Consider the following 19,752-nt stretch of genomic DNA (forward strand, 5'->3'; position numbering starts at 1 on the left):
TAATTGTGCTTCAATGTCCCGAGCAGTTATCCTGTCTAGAATAGACTACTCTAGTGCTTTGCGGGTGGGCATTGACAAGAGGAGCAAACAGAAGCTCCAGACTGTTCAGAATTATGCAGTTCGGATTGTAAAGATGATACTGAGAAAGTGCCACATTTCAATCCATCGACAATGCTTACACTGGTTCCCTGTAGGTGCCAGATATCTAGTCAAAGCAGTTCCCCTACTTCACAAATACCTTTATGGGAAATCCCTGAGCTAGCTGAAATCAATAGTGTCCTGGTATGAGCCCTCACGGTCACTTAGATCCACTAACCTAAGGCTGGTCAACTGTCCACCATTCAAGAGGACCAGGCAGATCGTTTGCCACCTGCTCAGCCAAAATCTGGAACTCGCTTCCTTTACTCCCGAGGTTAGACACAAACATCAAAGCCTTCAGAAAGACACTGAAGACCTTTCTCTTGAGTAAACCCCCTTTTTTGTCACTGTTACCCTGCTCATGTCCTGTACCTTTGTTATCCTATTTGAATTTGTGTGCCCTGATACCCCCGGGTTCCTGCACGTTATAAATCAGTAAATAAATAAAAATAAACACATTTAAACATACTGCTAATATGCCATTTAGATACAGGGAGTTCTACTTCAAGCAACACCCCAAACAAGTATCTTAATATTTCTAATGGATTAGGGGTCCTAGCTCCTGATCATAATGCCCCTTGGGGGTGATTGGTGTTAAGGCCCAACTGTGTCCAATGAACTCCATACTAAGGCTGAAACATGGCAAGACGGTACCAGCCCATGGAAGCAGAGGTCAGCGTGGGCTGTGCATGCAGTGCCCATCCCAAAGCAATAGAAGAAGATGGCCTGTACCTTTGGCATTACCAGAAGGGTCTCCAACACAGCTGATCATAACCTCGCCGCTGGCCAGGCAGTGTATTGAGTGAGGGTTGGCCAGGTTGCACTTGAAGTAGACATCAATAGGCTCCACTGCCTAGGGAGAAAGAACACACAAAGCAATTATTGGACAGTTAGATGTCTAGCCCCACCTCCTCCAGCACATTTAGTTGTGTTTATTCTTCTCCCTTTCTGCCAGTATTTAGGGGGATTCATTGTTCCTAATGATATCCCATTTAATAATATTATCATCCATCTCATTGCTCCATACCCCATTCTTAAATGTCTTCACCTATCATAAGTATCACCTAACTCTACTTCTCCAGCTCTCTCCTTTTTTGGGAAAGTAGACAGCGAGGGTGTGGTATTAAGCAAAGAAAACGAGAGCAGCACTCTTGCAAGGTACAGCCCCTACCCATAGATACACTGCAAAGAGGCAGTAACACATGTCTGGGGTTTCTGCTGGTACTCTTGTTTGAAGGAGACTCACCTGGCATTTCAGGCTGGCCAATCCCTTTGATCGGGATCAGACCACTATGCAAAAGAAAATTCCCCTCTGTTATGGCACAGAGCACTGAAATGTGGTTGGGCGTCTCCTGGGTGGGCTAGAGCCCAAAGAACAAGCTATTGAAGCTTCTGATAGTTCTCAGTAGAAGACCTCTGTCATTGTTAACAAAGTACAAGCCTAGTACTGTACACTCCCTACCCATAGACAGTACTGCTGATGGTCTGGCCCATCCTATCGGACTACAAAGCTGGTGTCATGCACATTTGCATTTCTACCCTTAAGATGATAAGGTTAGAGTGTTGCATGATAGTGTGTAAAGGTACACTATGAGGCAGTGCTCTTGCATGGCAGAAGCTCTTCCTCAGTCTATACAGTGTCACACTTGCATGGTAGGATGCGATGACCTGATTGGAGGCAGGAGGTGAAACCAGGAGGTTTGTGGACTAAATGGAGCGATGACAGCTAAGGCTCTCTGGGGGCTTATCACACACTTTGCAAAGACAATAATTGGTAATGATAACCTTGCGCTTCACAACTAAAATATGCATTACATCAACAATATAATGTTACAATACTACACACAGTACAAAAAATAACTATGAGACTTGCCCTTCACAGACTTTAAAGCGTTAACAGGTTAATGAAAAGAATCGTTTAAAGAGCATTAGGCATTTAGCATTAAACCGAATGACATCAACAGCGGGTATCTGAGCTGTGAGGTTCAAAGTTTGATTGTAGAAGTACATTACAGAACATTACAGTTCAGTTATACTGATGAAGTCTAAATATAGCAAGTGGCCAATGCTATTGTTTATTTCACACCTACTCCAGTGTAAAGCCCCGGCCTATGACTAACAAGAGTCTTCATGATGGCTGGATCTTGCTGTTTGCTCATGCAGTGTCCCAGGTCTGCATTGCCTCTCCCAGCAACATTATTGGTCCTTGCTGGGTTCCCGTGGCATTCCTTATGCAAATGTTGCCGTGATGCTCCCTGTAGCATCCCATGGCCAGTCTCCAGTGGTTGTGCAAAGCCCTGCTGGCATTCCCACAGTCACTGCAGGTCTCACAGCTTACCATGATCCACACATGCATGTTCTTCACTGCATCACGCAGTCCCATGCTGTGCTCTCAGGCTTTCCCGATCTCCTCCGTCTGCTCCACAAATCAATTCCCCAGAGGCGTGTAATCACCTAATTCCCACAGCACTCCACCACACCTCTCAAGTGGCTCCCGGAAGGCCATAGCTGCCTCCCCGTGCCTGCACTGCAGCCTATGCCTGCGGGACCGTCCTCATGCTCGGCAGTGCTTGAGCTTAGCTTCTATCTAACTCATTATCCGCAATGACATGTGCTATGTATGCTCCAGGCAGCCCCACACAAGCTTGCCTGTGCTCCCCAGAAGCTTTTGGGGGCCAGTGCTGGAATGGTGAGAGGGGGTGGGAAAAGATAGATACACAGGGTTGGAGTAGCTCCTTTTTTATTGACTCCTCTTGCCGGAGGCAAAGTATGCTTGCTTCTTCAGAGGGCAAGGATAGAGGGAGGGTAATCACCTTGATGCAGAGCCTTGAGGAGTGTGATCCTGTCCTTTCCTATATGGCCCTTCCACGTTTTGTATTTGTCAGAAATAAATGAATGTCATTTACTGACGGGTAAACAATTCATAGAAGATCAATAGTGTAAAAATGACTGCGCATTGAATGGTCCTTTTCACACCATGAAGAGGTGTTTATTTAATGAAAAATGTGAAACACACAAGCATTGCAAATATTAGAGTAACACATGAAATATGGTACTCCCCCTATCGTCAATAATATGCATGTATAAAATCATAACATCCGACATCATAAGATGAGGCAAGCTAATCACAAAACGTGCAAACAGTCCTCTCATGGCAACACGCTGCCTATTCATTTAATCACACAAGAAAAGGCTGTTTTCATTTCAGCTGGGATATCCCTGGCCGTGTGTCTTGGATTGGCCTTCAGTGTGACGCCCAAACAATTCCTAAGAAAAAAATATGAATCCAAGAAAAAATATGAATTTGATGGAAAACCATTACATTCCTTTTTCTGCATGTCCCGCTGCCCAGACAAACTACTGGCATGAAGAATTGATGGCATTCATCTGCTGCCGCTTCCTCTCTTCCTGTCTCTGAACAGCTCCGTGCCCAGAAAATTCATTGGCAGCGAAAACTGTTACCAGCAAGTCAGAGCAGAGCACCCTGGAAAGGCTCTGCTGTTGAGTGAATAGATCTTTGTCCGCGCCCCAAGTGGGCACTGAAGCTTCTTCCATGGTGTAGGCTAGGTCTGCTTACAGCTTACATCACGTCTCCTAATACTATAATCTATATTCACCTTTCTACTTTTAGGCCTTGAAACATCTCAGTGAGTAGTAACCCACCTGACACGGAGCTGGTGAATACCAGTACAGCACGAATATATTGCGCAATCCTGCCCTGTAATCTCTAAAAGGCGACATCTCCAGTCACTGACGACAGCTAAAACTTCAGAGAAGCCTGTTAGGAAGCTCTCCTTTAAGGAAACGAATGAGTGCAAGTACACACTTCTGTGGAAATTGGCAAAGCAGGTTTTTGGTTTGGGGCTGCCAGCGCTTAAGGAAGACCCAGGTGACTGGATGACTAGCTTCCTTTAACTGTTCAGTCCTTCTCAGGCCAAGATGTCTGTACCCCTACCCTAGCCTCAGGATGCCGCTCGAGGCACGCAGGATTGTCTTACAAATAGAGGTAAGCCATCTTCAATGCATCCTTTGGACGTAACAAAGTCTTGAAGTCCGCCTTTTCCCTCCTAGTAGCAGCAACCAAGACTTTAGAAGCCAACAGTAGAGTACAAGGGGGCCCTGGATGCATTGCCCCCACAGAACAAACCAAAATATAATGACATCCAATATACTTTATTAGGATATCAGGAATGCCAAAGCACCACCAACAGGTGTCACCAGTCAGAAAGCATGGGGCAGGCCAGGGTCCAGATTCTGCCCCTGCATTAGTGCTCGGCGAGCCCGGAGGGGCTCAGACCGGCCCGGGTCACAACTTGAAATATGGCCTGACCCTCACCTCGGGTCAGTGCCTGCCCAAAGCAGGGGCTGGCCACGAGCCCCTTCAGCTGCCCGCACCGGTAAAGAAAAAATGTTAAAAAAACACGCTCCTGAAGTGCCGACTGCACCTCAGAAGCGGGCTCGTCTTACTTCCTGTCCCGGCTGCCGGCCTGACTTCCAGTCCTGCCCCAGCAACTCATTTATTGGCTGGCCAGGTTACAAACATGAAGTCATGCAAGTGCCCTCCTGTTGCACAGCAGTGCATTTTAAGATAGGTTTGCTCCCTTTTACCGCCCCTGCCATCATGCTCCTTCCCAGCCAAGCCACCTTTAGTAAAGGGGGGTCTGGATGTGCTGGTACGGGTAAAGGGCCTTTAACCGCACCAGCACCCCAGACTCCCCCACCTCGCCCTGAGTGCTGCCAGCCTCTTTTCTCGCAAAATGATCAGTGCGACCCCTCTTTCTCCCCAGCCCCATGTTATGGCTTTTCTTGTCCCAGTCCCCTCACTGCTTTTCTCTGCCCCATCCCCTCACACCCCTTTTCTCAGCCCCGAACCACTTTGCTTGGCCACCCAATCCCTCCTATCACGCCTTTGCTTGGCCCCTTGCCCCTCACACCTCATTGCTTGGCCCCAAACCCCCTTGCACTCCTTTTCTCAGCCCCCTCAGACCACATTTCTCAGTCCCCAGCCCCCTTGCACCTCTTTTCTCAGGCCCCAGCCCCGTTGAAGCCCTTTCCTGGGCCCCTAGTCCGCTTGCACCCCTTTTTACGCCTTCAGCCCCTTTGCACCCCTCTTACTGTCCCCCAGCCCCCTTGCACTCCTTTTCCCATCCCCCAGCCACCTCAAACCACTTTTCTTAGCACCCTTGAACCCCTCTTCTCAGCCTCCAGTCCCCTTGCACCTCTTTCTCTGCTCCCAGCCCCCTTGTACCTCTTTTTACGGGCCCCAGCCCACTTGCACCTCTTTCTCTGGCACCAGCCCCCTTTCACCCTCTTCTCTGCCCCCTTGCCCCCTTTTCTGGGCCCCTAGTCCCCTTGCGCTCCTTTTCTCAGCCCCTAGCCCCCTCAAACCCCTTTTCTGTAACCCCAGCTTCTTTTCCATGCCCCGTCAACCCCTGACACATAGCTCTCCTATTTCGCGCATAATTTCCCTGGCTCAGCTCATGTTTGGCCCTAAAAGCCAGGCCAGAGCCCCTGGCTCGGCACTGGCTCGGCCCTATGCCAGAAATCCTTGGCTCCCCCAGCTCTATCCTGCATGGGTGTGGGGTGGCTCAGCCTCATCCCACATAGGCTGTTCTCTGCTCACTGGAACGCCCATTAGTCCAGGGAATCCCATTTCAACGTACATCAATGAGTTGGGTTAAATAAGGAGGGGATTTTTGCCCTTCCCCAATAGGCTATTTCGAATATTGGAATATTAAACAGTGCAATCTTCCACTCCTGAAAGAGATGGTGAAGAGTGTTGGCTGAGGGCAGACATTCTGAGCCACATGCGTGCCTTTGCTTGGCTTAGTGGTTGTGAAGAATTTCCCAGAAGGCGTCACTGACACTTGACCAGCAAGACAGCTTTTGGGAAAGGAACATTCTGGTTTACCTAAAATGCAGACACTCAGGTTCTCTTATTCCTCATTGCGAGTTTTTCGGTGCAGGAAAAAAGTGGAGGTAATTCTGCTACCTCCATTTTCCCTGCACCGCCAAATTACAAGTTTTGGAGGAATTACCACTAGTGGAATTACGATTTTCACTTTTCCTCCCAAAAATTGCCAGAATTGCCACTTGGAATTCTACCGATGGTAATTCTGCCACAAATCCCCAATGGAGTACTATGAACTCCAGAGAAGACCAAGTTACTTTCTTACCTGGTAACGTTCTTTCGATGGGATGTTCCTCCGACGTATTCCACATCTATGACAGTAATCACCACAGCTGTGCTGCCTCGGAAATTTTTTCGGTGTACGCATCCTGCGTCGATGACGTCGATAGGCTATCCTCGAGGGCCTCTGTCGGGGTCGACGTCACCGGATGTTATATATAGGACGCACGGCACCAGTAGCCTCAGTTGTAGTTTTTTCCCAGAACGTGTGGCACCAATCTCCTGCCAGTATGACTGCAGAAAGCCTTGCGGAAACGTAAGCTGCAATCGCATAAGAAATTCTGTAGAGGGGCAGGCTGGGAGGGTGCGATGTGGAATATGTCGGAGAAACATCTCATCGAAAGAACGTTACCAGGTAAGAAAGTAACTTGTTCTTCGAGGGGATTGTGTCCTCCGACGTATTCCACATCTATGACAGACTCCCAAAGCAGTACCAACGTATGGAGGAGGGAAAAGAATTTAGAATTTTCGAATGCCCAATCAAATTGCGGAATAGAGGACCGCCTTACCAAAGGCTAAATCTTGCCCATGAATGGAATCCAGGGAATAGTGTCTGACAAAAGTATGGCCCATGTGGCTGCTTCATAAATATTATGAATGGGAAAACCCCTCTGCAGAGCAGTGGAGGCAGCCACACCCCTAGTAGAATGAGCCTGTAAGCCCACTGGAGGGTCCTTACCCGCCAGACGGTAGCATTCATGGATTGTCAAGATGATCCAACGGGACAAGGTCTGCTTAGAAACAGCTTGACCAAAACGCCTTCCAGCGTATCCTACAAATAGCTGATCGTCCACTCTGACCCGGGACATGCGTGAGATGTAGAAACTTAAAGCTCTCCTAGGATCCAACCTATGGAGCCTCTCCTCTTCCTTACCAGGATGCGGATGAGGATAGAACACCAGAAGAATTACCTTCTGGCTCAAATGAAATTCTGACACAACCTTCGGAAGAAAAGAAGGACGAATCCTAAGGACAACCCTGTCCTTATGGAACACCGTGAAAGGTGGCTTGCTGGATAGTGCCCGCAACTCACTCACTCTGCGAGCGGAAGTAACCGCAACTAAAAATACAGTCTTAAAGGACAACAGTCTCAATGGACAAGAATGTAAGGGCTCAAACGGTGCTCCCATCAGGAACTTTAAAACTAAGTTCAAATCCCAACCAGGCACCTGCAAAGGTGACGGAGGAAACACATTAGTTAGCCCTTTCAGAAACTGAGAAATCAAAGGAATCTTAAAATAAGAACACTCCTCAGACGAGCGCTTAAATATGGACAGCGCCGCCAGGTAACCCTTAATGGTACCCACTTGCAGGCCCTTTTGGGCTAATGAAAGCAAAAAAGACAAAACCACAGGAATGGCACATGAAAAAGTATCCAATTCTTTACCCTGCACCAGTCGCAGAACTTTCTCCAACGGCAATGGGACAGGGACTTTGTTGCGGGCCTTCTGGCCGAAAGCAACACCTCCATCACCTCTTCAGGGAGGTCCTAATCCTTATACCTCAACCTTTCAGAAACCAAGCATGAAGGCTGAGAGACTTGACCTCTGGATGGAGAACCCGACCCCCCTCCCGTGAGAGCAGATCGTCTCGATAGGGAAGATGGCGTGGAGGGCAGATGGACATTTCGAGAAGGTCCGGGTAACACGCTCTCCTGGTCCATGCCGGAGCAATGAGGATCATTCGGGAACCTTACCTCCGTAACCTCTGCAACACTTGTGGAATGACGGGGACTGGAGGAAACGCGTACAGCAGTGGGAATGACCACTCCACCACGAACGCGTCCCCTAAGGCTCCTCTTGGAGGGAATTCCCGCGAGCAGAATCTTTCGCACTTCCGGTTGACACTGGTGGCGAAGAGATCCACTTGTGGGGTCCCCCAAAGGGGGAAGATCTCCAAAAGAACTTCCTGAGCCAGCTCCCACTCGTGAGAGACCGTGCTCTGCCTGCTCAGAGCACCTGCCGCCTCGTTTTCGTCTCCGGCCAGATGAACTGCCGAGATCTAAATTTCCTGCTGGATGGCCCAGAACCAGAGCTGCATCGCCTCTGCACAGTGGGAGGGACCCTGCCGCCCCCTTTTTGTTGAGGTAGTGCATGGCCCCTGTATTGTCCGTCAGAATCAGGACATTCTTCCCCTGCACAGACGGCAGAAAAGCCTTCAGGGCTAGCCTGACAGCCCTCAGCTCCAACAGATTGATATGGAGTCTGGACTCTGACGGAGACCAACGACCGCTGACTGTCAACTCGTTGGCATGAGCTCCCCATCCCGTGAGGGATGCGTCCGTCACGATCGTCACCTCCGGCCAGGGTAGCCAAAATGGAGCCGCCTTCATCAGATTGCCTTCGACGGCCCACCAGAGAAGATCCTGGGCGACCGAGGGCGGTACCTGAACGGGATCCGACTTCCTGCCGGAGGACTGTGACCACTGCATCTTGAGAGCCCACTTCAGAGATCCCATCCGCAGCCTGGCCTCTGGAACTAGTAGAATGCAGGATGCCATGAGGCCGAACAACCTCAAGAACTCGAACGCCGGAAGACTCTGGGCATGTTAAAACTTGTCCACCATCTGCAGAATGTGATGAGCCCTCACCTGGGGAGGCGAACACTGCCCCAAGGATGTGTCGAGCACTGCTCCGATGTACTGGAGCCGCTGGGTAGATGTCAAGTGGGACTTCTTTAAGTTGAGGGAGAAGCCCAGCCTGTAAAGGTAGTGGCAGGTGACTGACAGATGATCCAGGACTTGCTCGGGAGAGCGTGCCCTGATCAACCAATCGTCCAGGTAGGGGTAGACGTGAATCCCCCCTTTCCTGAGATACGCTACCACCACCACCACCATTAGCTTGGTGAAGACCCTCTGGGCGGAGGTCAACCCGAACGGCAGGACCCGGAACTGAAAATGCGAGTCGCCAACCGTGAACCTCAGGTACTTCCTGTGCTTGGGATGAATCGGCACATGAACGTAAGCATCCTTGAGGTCGAGAGACACCAACCAGTTCTGAAGTTGAAGGGCATGGAGGACTTGAGAGAGAGTAACCATCTTGAACTTGTCCTTCCTGAGGAGCTTGTTCAACCCACGCAAGTCCATGATGGGTCTCAATCCCCTGTCTTTTTTCGGGATCAAAAAATATGGGGGATACCATCCCTTGTTCCTCTCCGCTACAGGCACCACTTCTATGGCGCCTTTCGCCAGCAGGGATTTGATTTCCTGCACAAGGAGCAGATCCGGACTCTTCAAAGAGAGCTTCCCCGGTGGATTGTCGTGAGGCCTCTGCCGGAAAGGAAGACAGTGGCCGTGGGTTATGATCTCCAGAACCCACATATCTGAAGTAATGGTACGCCATTCTACAAGATGCTGCGCCAGCCTTCCCCCAACCGGCGAACCAAGGGACATGGCCTCATGACTGAGCTGAAGCGGCTGCGACAGTGCCTGAGGGCAAAGAGGCAACTGCCCGAGTGGCTTTGGCACCTCGAGTACCTTGTTTTCCACCTCTGGTACTTCTACGTTGGCCCCTTTAACTGACAGCTCCCCTCGATCTACCAAAGGAAGAGTAGCATCGAAAGGAACCTCCCATCCATTGCTGTCCCCTAGGACGAAAAGGCAGAGGTTGACGTACTGCAGTACTCAATGACTTTGCTGCAGCCTCTCAAGGCTCTTGTCCGCCTTGCTGCCAAAAAGTTGACACAGTCTGCCACATCCAGACCCGACTGAACGGATACACACATGGCATCCTTGCCATCCTGAACGAGGGCAAGAAAACCATCCCGTTCCTTCCCTTCGGGAATATGTTCAGCCGCCAAAGATACACAATTCCAGAGTGTGAGTGAATCTTGCCAAGGCACAAACAGAGTTGGCTACCTTTAAAGCCATACCCCCAGATGAAAACACTTTCTTCGCCCAACCGTCAAAGCGCTTGTCGTCCCTATCTGGAGGGATGGTAGGGTACGCAGCCTGCTTTGCTGGGGCCGTAGCCGCCTGCACCACCAAACTCTCCGGAGTGGGGTGCGTAGACAAGTAGCAGGGGTCGCCACTGGCTGGACGGTATTTTTTCAGTAGCAACTTATTCACTGCCGGGAGATTCTCCGGAGCAGTCCAAGCCGCTGCCACCCTTCTTTGTAAGGCCATATGAAATGGTCAGTGGGTGGACCCTGGTCCAAAATATCTGTCAGGTTATCCTGCAGAAAATCCACAGGCGGAGCAGACCACCCCAAGTACTCCGTCACCCTCGACATGAGACGCCTGTAGGAAGACTTGGCATGTGTACCAGGCTCATGCCTGCCAAACTCCACCTCCAGGGAGGTGTCCAGACCACTGGCGTCATGTAAGGATTGACGCAGGTCTTCCATCTGGCTGTGAGCAGACAACAGGTCATCAGGAACCTCAGGAGGTACAATCCCCTCCTCATCTGACCCTTCTTCCACATCTGAGATGTAATCCAAAGGCTGGAATAAATCCCTGGAGGAAGGTACAGTAAAAGGTCCAAACACAGGCCTCACTGATTTGCTCAGGGCCTTCCTCAGAGGTTCCATGGCCCTCTGGGGCACCTCCGGTAAAGCGTCCTCAAAAGGTGTCGAGGGCGTTGATGGAATCGGTGTCGACGTCGAGCAAGGCGCCGACGACTTCGACAACGGCTTCGAGGCCGGAGCCCCGAGCATGTCCTTCGACGGCCTCGGCGCTGATGGCGTTGATGACTTCCTCAGAGCCAGAGCCTCGAGAGAGTCCCTAGAAGGCCTCACAGGCTCCCACGGTCTCGAGGACGTCAAGGACCCGGACCTGGACCTGGCATGACTATAGCGATCAACCTTGTCCGATCGGGACCTCGTCAGCTCCCGATGATCGCGCCGACCGCCCGAGCCCGAAGGCGTCTGAGCGGTGGCCCTAGCGCGTTCCTTGCCGGCTTCTCTCGAAGGCGCGGATGGAACGGTGCCCTGCGATTTGAAAATCGCCATCATCTCCTTGCGAACTGCGTCCCATTCCGCATGGGATGAATGCTTGTTGGGACAAGCTACCCGCCATCTGGCGGAGTCCTCGGATGAGGACGGGGAAGGCGACCGGTGACGGCGCTTCCGTGAATGCCTAGAAGATGCAGAGGAATGTCGGGAACCACTCTGGGACTGAGACCCCCTGCACTTACGCCGACACGGAGAGTCGCCCTGCGAATCGTCGGTCAAAAGCCCAGCGGATTTCGATTTACGGGGTTTAGAGACTTTACCTCCGACAATTTCTTTTTCTGCTCCGGCAAGGCCTTCAAGGTCAGGGACTGGCAGTCATCGCAGTCGTCGGTGGCGTGGCTCTCACCCAGACACCAGAGACAGATGTCGTGCGGGTCCGTAATGGATATTTTAGCACCGCAGTCCCGACACTTCTTGAAGCCTGACTTCGGGGTAGAAGACGACGAAGACATACTTTCTCAAACTCGCACAAACGAAGCAAAAGAATCGAGCGTGGCGAGATTCCAACGCGAACACGTTTGTGGAAAAAACGGAACTGAGGCTACGGGCGCTGTGCGTCCTATATATAACATCCGGTGATGTCGACACCGACGGAGGACCGCGAGGACAGCGTATCGACGTCATCGATGCAGAACGCCTACGTCGAAACATTTTCCGAGGCAGCACAGCTGTGGTGATTACTGTCATAGATGTGGAATACATCGGAGGGCACAATCCCCTCGAATGGGGAATTACCCCACCCTCCACCACTTGTAATCCTGCGGTAAATCCACAGGACCAAGTGTGGGTAACTGTAAATCTGTTTGGTGGTATCTCTGAGGATTTACCTCCGAAATACCTCCAAACTTACGACAATCAAAGTAATACCTCTACTATTCAGGAAGCCCTCTTTCTTAGTTAGCTTGGAAAATTGAAGCCTCAGCTCTCAGAAACATTAACATCCTCCTAAAGGGCCTGGACACTTTTAATGACAAATATACAAAACCCTAAAATTAATTCTCTATCAAAGCTTGTCAGCTTCTGCAGAAACATCTGCACTAGCAAACATACATCATTTGTACAGAGGCATGATGGATTTTCGATACAGGAAGGGGGTGGGGTTGTATGTTTGTACAGGTACAAAATATGCAAACTGCAGACATTCTTGTTCATGAACCAGTTGCATCTAGTAGAGGATACCCTATATTATTTCCGGGGACTAACGGCAAATCTAGTGAGTGACTCAAGAATTTCAGGAATCTACAGCCATTAACTTTCATCCTTCATTCTCCTGTGGCAGCTCATACTTACAATCGCAGGACAGTGGACACGTCTCGAAGGGTAAACTGTCCCACATCATTCCTCATAACAACTTACTGTGTGTTTGCAGGAGGCACGGTTGGGAAACGACACCAGGTATCATACAAAAAGATGGACATGCCACTGTGCAATTGACACATCCAGAGAGAGATCTTGTGCAGTCAATAATGAACTAGAAAAATAGCCAAAATACTGCATGATAGAGACGTTTTCCCATCCTCAGAGGATAGATCTAGGGTTGTACATGGTAGAGTGACCATTATCAGGCTTTGAAGTTGGAGCATTGCATGATAGAGACTGTATACAAAACTATAAAGAAGGAGTCTTCCACACTATAATCATAAACTCTGAGGCAGAAGTCTTACATGGTACAGCCCTTACCTACCACCAAACTAGAAAGATGGTGTGTTGCACTGTAGAGTCTCACCCTATCAGACTATACATTTGGAGACTTTGTGTTTTCTTTTCTACCTGTAGACTATAAAGTAGGAGTCTTGCATGTTAGAATCTGTACCATTATAAGGCAGGAGTCGTACATATTGCTTTATCTTCCCATAGTCTATAAGGTAGTAGATTTCTTGATTGCGCCTTTACCCTAGGACTGTATGACTGAATGTGTGCATGTGGAAGCCTCTAGCTATCTACTCCTCATCATGCCTTTCAATTCTTCAGTCCTATTATCTATCTATCTATCTATCTATCTATCTATCTATCTATCTATCTATCTATCTATCTATCTATCTATCTATCTATCTGTCTTTTCCATTCCCACAACCTACCCTTTCTTTCCACATGCCCCTTTCTGTCAATGTATTATTTAAATCATCCTTCCCATCTTTCATTCCATTCTTCATAACATTTCTATAAATATGTCTGTGTCTGCGACAATGCCCCCTGCCCCTATGCAGGGGAGAGGCACAGGCAGGCTCCACAGACCCTCCAGAGGCCCCTCTGGGGAACACACAACCCCCAGGTCAGACGAATGCAAAGACAGAAACACTGGCGCACTGTGAAGTACAGTCAAGTACTGTTGGCTGTTGCCGGAATGACTGCCGCTTGAATCGCCATTACCGCGCTTCTTTGTGGCTGCACACGGACCCTTCGGGAGATGACATCAGCGTGTGAGCCGTGAAAAACTTTCGCCTGGAGGACGTCTTTAAAGAGGACACTTTATTTGCCTGGCCCTTCCTGGAGGAAGTAGGAGGGTGTACTACGTGAAGGGTGGCTCCGCCCCTTCCTGCTACCTGAACGCCCACCCTCTCAACTTTAAATAGCCATACCTTGGCGCACTTGCGCCGCGCACTGTGAAGTACAGTCAAGTACTGTTGGCTGTTGCCGGAATGACTGCCGCTTGAATCGCCATTACCGCGCTTCTTTGTGGCTGCACACGGACCCTTCGGGAGATGACATCAGCGTGTGAGCCGTGAAAAACTTTCGCCTGGAGGACGTCTTTAAAGAGGACACTTTATTTGCCTGGCCCTTCCTGGAGGAAGTAGGAGGTGACTTTTTCTGTCTGTGTGTTTATCATTCGATTATAACACACCCCTTGTGACTGTGTGCCCTTGACTTAAATACACTTTCTGTGACTGTGTGCCCTTTATTTGGCCCAAACACACCCCTTATGACCGCGTGCAGATTATCTTGCCCAAAGTCACGCATCTGAAGTTCGCATTTGCATGAGATGCACATGTCAATTTTTTTTTTTTGAAATATTTTGTTTTTTTTCTACCTGCTTAGGGTGTACTACGTGAAGGGTGGCTCCGCCCCTTCCTGCTACCTGAACGCCCACCCTCTCAACTTTAAATAGCCATACCTTGGCGCACTTGCGCAGCGCACTGTGAAGTACAGTCAAGTACTGTTGGCTGTTGCCGGAATGACTGCCGCTTGAATCGCCATTACCGCGCTTCTTTGTGGCTGCACACGGACCCTTCGGGAGATGACATCAGCGTGTGAGCCGTGAAAAACTTTCGCCTGGAGGACGTCTTTAAAGAGGACACTTTATTTGCCTGGCCCTTCCTGGAGGAAGTAGGAGGTGACTTTTTCTGTCTGTGTGTTTATCATTCGATTATAACACACCCCTTGTGACTGTGTGCCCTTGACTTAAATACACTTTCTGTGACTGTGTGCCCTTTATTTGGCCCAAACACACCCCTTATGACCGCGTGCAGATTATCTTGCCCAAAGTCACGCCTCTGAAGTTCGCATTTGCATGAGATGCACATGTCAATTTTTTTTTTTTGAAATATTTTGTTTTTTTTCTACCTGCTTAGGGTGTACTACGTGAAGGGTGGCTCCGCCCCTTCCTGCTACCTGAACGCCCACCCTCTCAACTTTAAATAGCCATACCTTGGCGCACTTGCGCCGCGCACTGTGAAGTACAGTCAAGTACTGTTGGCTGTTCGCTGTTCGTAGTGCGGGGTGCACTTTGCACATTTAGCTGCATATACATTATCTTTGTTGGCATATTTAGCCATCAATGCCATAAGATATTATTGGGTTGAAAACAGAATTTGTGGCGACCCCTCACCAAGTAAGTTTTGCGTAGTGTTGCGAAGTATCGCAAACGATTGTTGGCTGTTAGCGATGTTCGATCACATGGTGGCTGGTTTCTCTACAGTGGAAAATGCTTAGAATCTTTCGTTTAGGTAAATAACTCCACCTGCAACTTTGTTTCTATCTCTAGGAGTACTATCTGTTGTGAGTGAGGTAAATAATTATATGCTGACTTTTGTGATCTGTATTGGTTGATGTGCCCTCTCTATGGATACTTCGCCACGTATGTTAAGGAATGGGAAAAGAATGAAAGACTCTATTGCAAAGCGTCTATCTAATAAGCCACAAAAAGTAAAAATGGAAAGCTCTGACCCCTCAGAGGGAGGGCAGTTGTCCCTTCAAGCTAGTCCCCTGACGGTTAATGGGAATATTATTGCTAATGTTTCTAGTGAGCCTCCTTGTTCCATTGAGACCCAGATGATCTCGCAGTCCTATGAATCTACATATGATACAAAAAAGGATGTTCCATTTTCACTAAAGGTGGCAAATGACATGGAGTCCAACCTTGATACTTCGCCTGGGGTGCTTGATAAAATCTTAATCCCCATCTCGGATACTTCAATGCTTGCCCCAGGAATCATTGCTGCTTTAGAAAGACGGATTAGTCTCTCATTAGGCCCTTCTACACCTGCCGCGGCTTCTTGGGGCATGCGTGAACAAGTTCATTTTCATCCTACCCCAACTGTTACATCTCCTGCGCACGTTAATCTTGACACTTTACCGAAAATAACATCTAGTGTTTCCGTGTCAAAGAGTTTGGGCAGTTCCCTAATTTCTGAGCACAACTCTTTGAAGAAATTGTTGCTTGTTGACCCAACCAATCTAGACTCCTCTAACAAACAACCACTCCAAGAGTCGCCCATTCACTCTTTTGCATCTTATCCTCAATCGTCTCTCATTCCTCAAATAACAAATTCTTCTCAGCTTTTAGAACAGGAATTACATACATTTCCTGTTCTTACACGTATATTAAATCTGTTAGACAAGGGTCATGAACTTACGCATCTTCAGCTAAAAGATATTAAAAATTCCATTGCGAACAATTCTCTACAATTGGTCAAAATTGAAGGGTATATACTTGCTCAGGAGGCCTGTCACACCTTTCATAACAATTGCGCAGAACGTAGCGCTGATTTAATAAGGAAGAGTTTGCAACCTACCATCTTATCTCAGGCTAGTGCTTCCCATAGCACACAAACCTCAGACGCATCCTTCTTATTGAAGGGTAGACCGACATCCTTCGCAAATGTTATCACCTCATCTAACCCTGCTTCGACTGATGCAAATACTTCGCCATTGGATTTATTGGAAGTAGTTCATCTCCAACACGAAAGAATTTGTCAAATAGAACAACTGCTTCATAATTCCAAGCTATTTTCAGTCGAATTACTTCATACTGACTCATGCAAACAGATAATGCCCGATCCTTTGGAATCTCCCCTACATAGCCCTTCTGCTCTTACCAATTTATTAGACGAAGAAGAAGCCCTAGAGAATGCAGAAATTACAAATAATGCCTCAGATTTCTACCACCTGTCTCGTAGGATGAAAAAATCATACCTACGTGCACTTAAACGCAGAAATAAACGTAAAATGAAAGAAGCTCCTACGACCACAGTGGTTCTCAATAATAGTCGGCAGGAATGTGTTGAAGTTGTGCCAACCAGCGTTGTCACCTCTTCCTCCTCGTTGTGTTTAGCTAATGATGACCTTCATCTGAATGCTAGTCAACTCAACGAAGAGAGCCTATTTGCTCTACAATTGAAGTCTAACAAAAAACATCCTAAATAAATTTAAAAAACTATTGGTACTTCACATCTGAATCAAGACAGTGAAGTAACAATTGATACAAAAAAGGAACTTTATATGGCCCCTTGCATAGAAGTTTCATCAGTAAGCAGCACTATGCTTCAACCTAATCTGAACTTATTCTTTCCCTCTGTAGAGAACAAAAAAACTTCTTGCAATCTTACTACAAATAAAACTTTAAAAGAAGGTAATTACCTCGCAGTTCCACAAACTACGGTTGTGCAAGCATCGGTGCACCAGGTTCATACCTCTCCGGGATTACATGTCAAGGAAATTTCTATCCCAAACGATCCCATCTCCTTGACTTCAATCCCAATCTGTGCTTCGCAAAAATTGTTTGCCTCTAAGGCCCCGTTGAAGCCAGATTTTGCCTCTGCTTTTGAAACACCAATTCCATCTAACCACGAAGCAAGGAGGTCTTCTCAGAATCTGGGCGAAGTAAAGAATGAGGAATTGCAATCGTGTATTAAAAATCCTTCTTCAATTCCATGCACAATAGATAGGGAGCTCTGTTCGTTCAATGACATCCCGGAAGAAACCCAAACTTTAATTGGCTGGTCCAGCGATGTACAAATAAATGGAATAGTACCAATTAATCGTTCATGTTTGATGAATTCTTTATATAAAATTCCAACACTGCGAAATCTAATCTCCTTGGATGTAGAATGGATAAAGCTCCCTTTGGTCAATAACAACAGGATGTTATGCAAGGTTCTATCTCCCATTATTGCAAAGGTCATTTGGGAACACAAATCAGATCTTTCCTCTCTGGGGCTTAATCTTCAGGCATTTGCAGCACTAGGAAAAGCGATGCAGTTCTTGGAATACAAGCCCCCTTCGCCTTCCAAAATTAATTTCACAAATGAGAATGTCTCATCTTCTACATCAGAAAATGAAAAAATTATATCCAACCTAGCTCTTTTAACATCGGCCTTAAATGGTTTACTAGGGATTTTGCCGACAATAACCTCAGCGGACCCTATATTGTCCTCCTCTCTGGGTTCGACTTCAAAATCCTAATGTAACCATTTCCACATTCAATCTTGGATTTGTTGTGGTTTTAATAATTTGCTCTCCTGGATCAAAAACACATGTGCTGACGATTTACCATCAATTTTTTTTATTCAAGAAACGATGCACTGTTATGATTTTCAATTGGATGGATTTACTGCTATACACAAAGCTGCTTTGCTTCCCTTAGCCGGTCGCCCAAGTGGTGGCCTGACTCTCTTACTCAATAACAAGTTGACTTTCCATATAATTCAAAGGTTTACTAATCAACTGTGTTTGGCTGTAATTGTTGACATTGATTTTTCTGAAAGGAAAAGAATTTTGTTAATTTGTCTATACTGGAATCCTAACTCTCTGCCTATTGATGTTGCACTTCAAATATTAAATGACTTGTTGTTTGATGTATTTTCCACTCATCCAAACATCACGACCATCATTTCTGGTGACTTTAATGCATTCCTATATGATTTAACAGTCCCATATAATCAGAACACATTTTCCAATTATTTTAAGAATGCCTCTTCAAATGGGAAAAAATGGGTGCAACTATTGTCACACTGGGATCTCGATGTGATCCACCCTAAGGTGCTTACATCACTTGCTACATGGCAGAGGGGCAACTCCCATTCCTGTATTGACTATATTGTAGCATCAAATGATCTTATAGGGTTGCTCTCTCCTACGACTATGATCTTCCCTGGTCTCGGAGACCACGCCATTTTGCTTTCCACGCTGTCTGCCGAAGTAGTAACCTTTGATAGGTCTCAAACATTAGCCTTAATTCATAGCGATCGTCATCTTTTATCCATCAGATGGAATTCACATACTTGCCGTCAAATAACATTTCTTGTAAATCGTGATTGGTGGCCCTTCTCTGTGAATGATAGTAATTATCAAACCCTTCTAACATGGAATTTATGTATGATACACTCACATCTTGTCTACATTGCACACTCATCAACAACACTTGATAAGACATCTAATACAGAAATCATTTTAGCTAAAAGATTAGCTAAACTAAAATCTGAAAGAAATAGTGCTTTAAGAACCTTGAAAAAGCAACTCTTTTCTACGGACATTTCTAGCTATGTGATTGCCAAAAAGGCTTTAATAGGGAAATACAAACACAAAATAAAGGCATCACGTTATGCTTTTTACTTAACTGGCAATCAAAATATGGTGAAACTTATTTGTAACAAGAATGTCCGTGACACATGGAAATTGCTCAGAGGTATCAATAGCAACTCCGCGTCTCTCTTTGAATCCGCTTTAGATGGTAACTCTTGGGTGGCATTTTTCACCCAAAAGTATATCTTACCCACACGATTCAAAGAGGTTGATATTAAGACCTTAATTCTTCAAATTCCAGATTTTTGTCCGTGGTCAACCGAAGACGTTCTTTGTGCGATTTCAAAACTAAAAAGCTCTAAATGTGCAGGTCCTGACGGACTTCCTCCTTGTGTTATTAAAGACGACCCACTCTTTTGGGCATCAATTTTTTTGAAGATCTATCAAACTATTTTTATCTCTAAGAGGCTTCCTCCGTCTTGGACATCCTCTGTCATCATTCTTTTACACAAGAAGGGATCCCTAAAAGAACCATCAAATTTCAGACCTATTGCACTATTGGATGTTGCGGCCAAGGTGTTCGCACTGTTTCTATTAGATGAGGTTGAAAAATATATCACAGTAAATGGCACACTAAATAAGGCACAGACTGGCTTTAGGAAGAATCTAGGTACGCAACTAAATGCCACAATATTAGCTCATCTAACTGCGGGGGCACACACCTCCGCTACCGG

The 19,752-nt window shown here is 47.3% G+C and overlaps 1 protein-coding gene across 2 annotated transcripts in view; it reads right to left on the reverse strand.

The window, feature by feature from the left end:
- The window catches only part of LOC138580052 (methanethiol oxidase-like), a 489,426-nt gene that overhangs the window by 267,106 nt on the left and 202,568 nt on the right, over positions 1–19,752 (reverse strand). For both annotated transcript variants that reach the window (XM_069650290.1, XM_069650292.1), the window contains exon 5: positions 871–991. In XM_069650290.1, coding sequence (XP_069506391.1) covers positions 871–991 — 121 coding nt within the window. The remainder of the gene's footprint in view (positions 1–870; positions 992–19,752) is intronic.

This window comes from Ambystoma mexicanum, chromosome 1p (genome assembly GCF_040938575.1).
Source record: "Ambystoma mexicanum isolate Mex_15411 chromosome 1p, UKY_AmexF1_1, whole genome shotgun sequence".
Taxonomy (NCBI): domain Eukaryota; kingdom Metazoa; phylum Chordata; class Amphibia; order Caudata; family Ambystomatidae; genus Ambystoma; species Ambystoma mexicanum.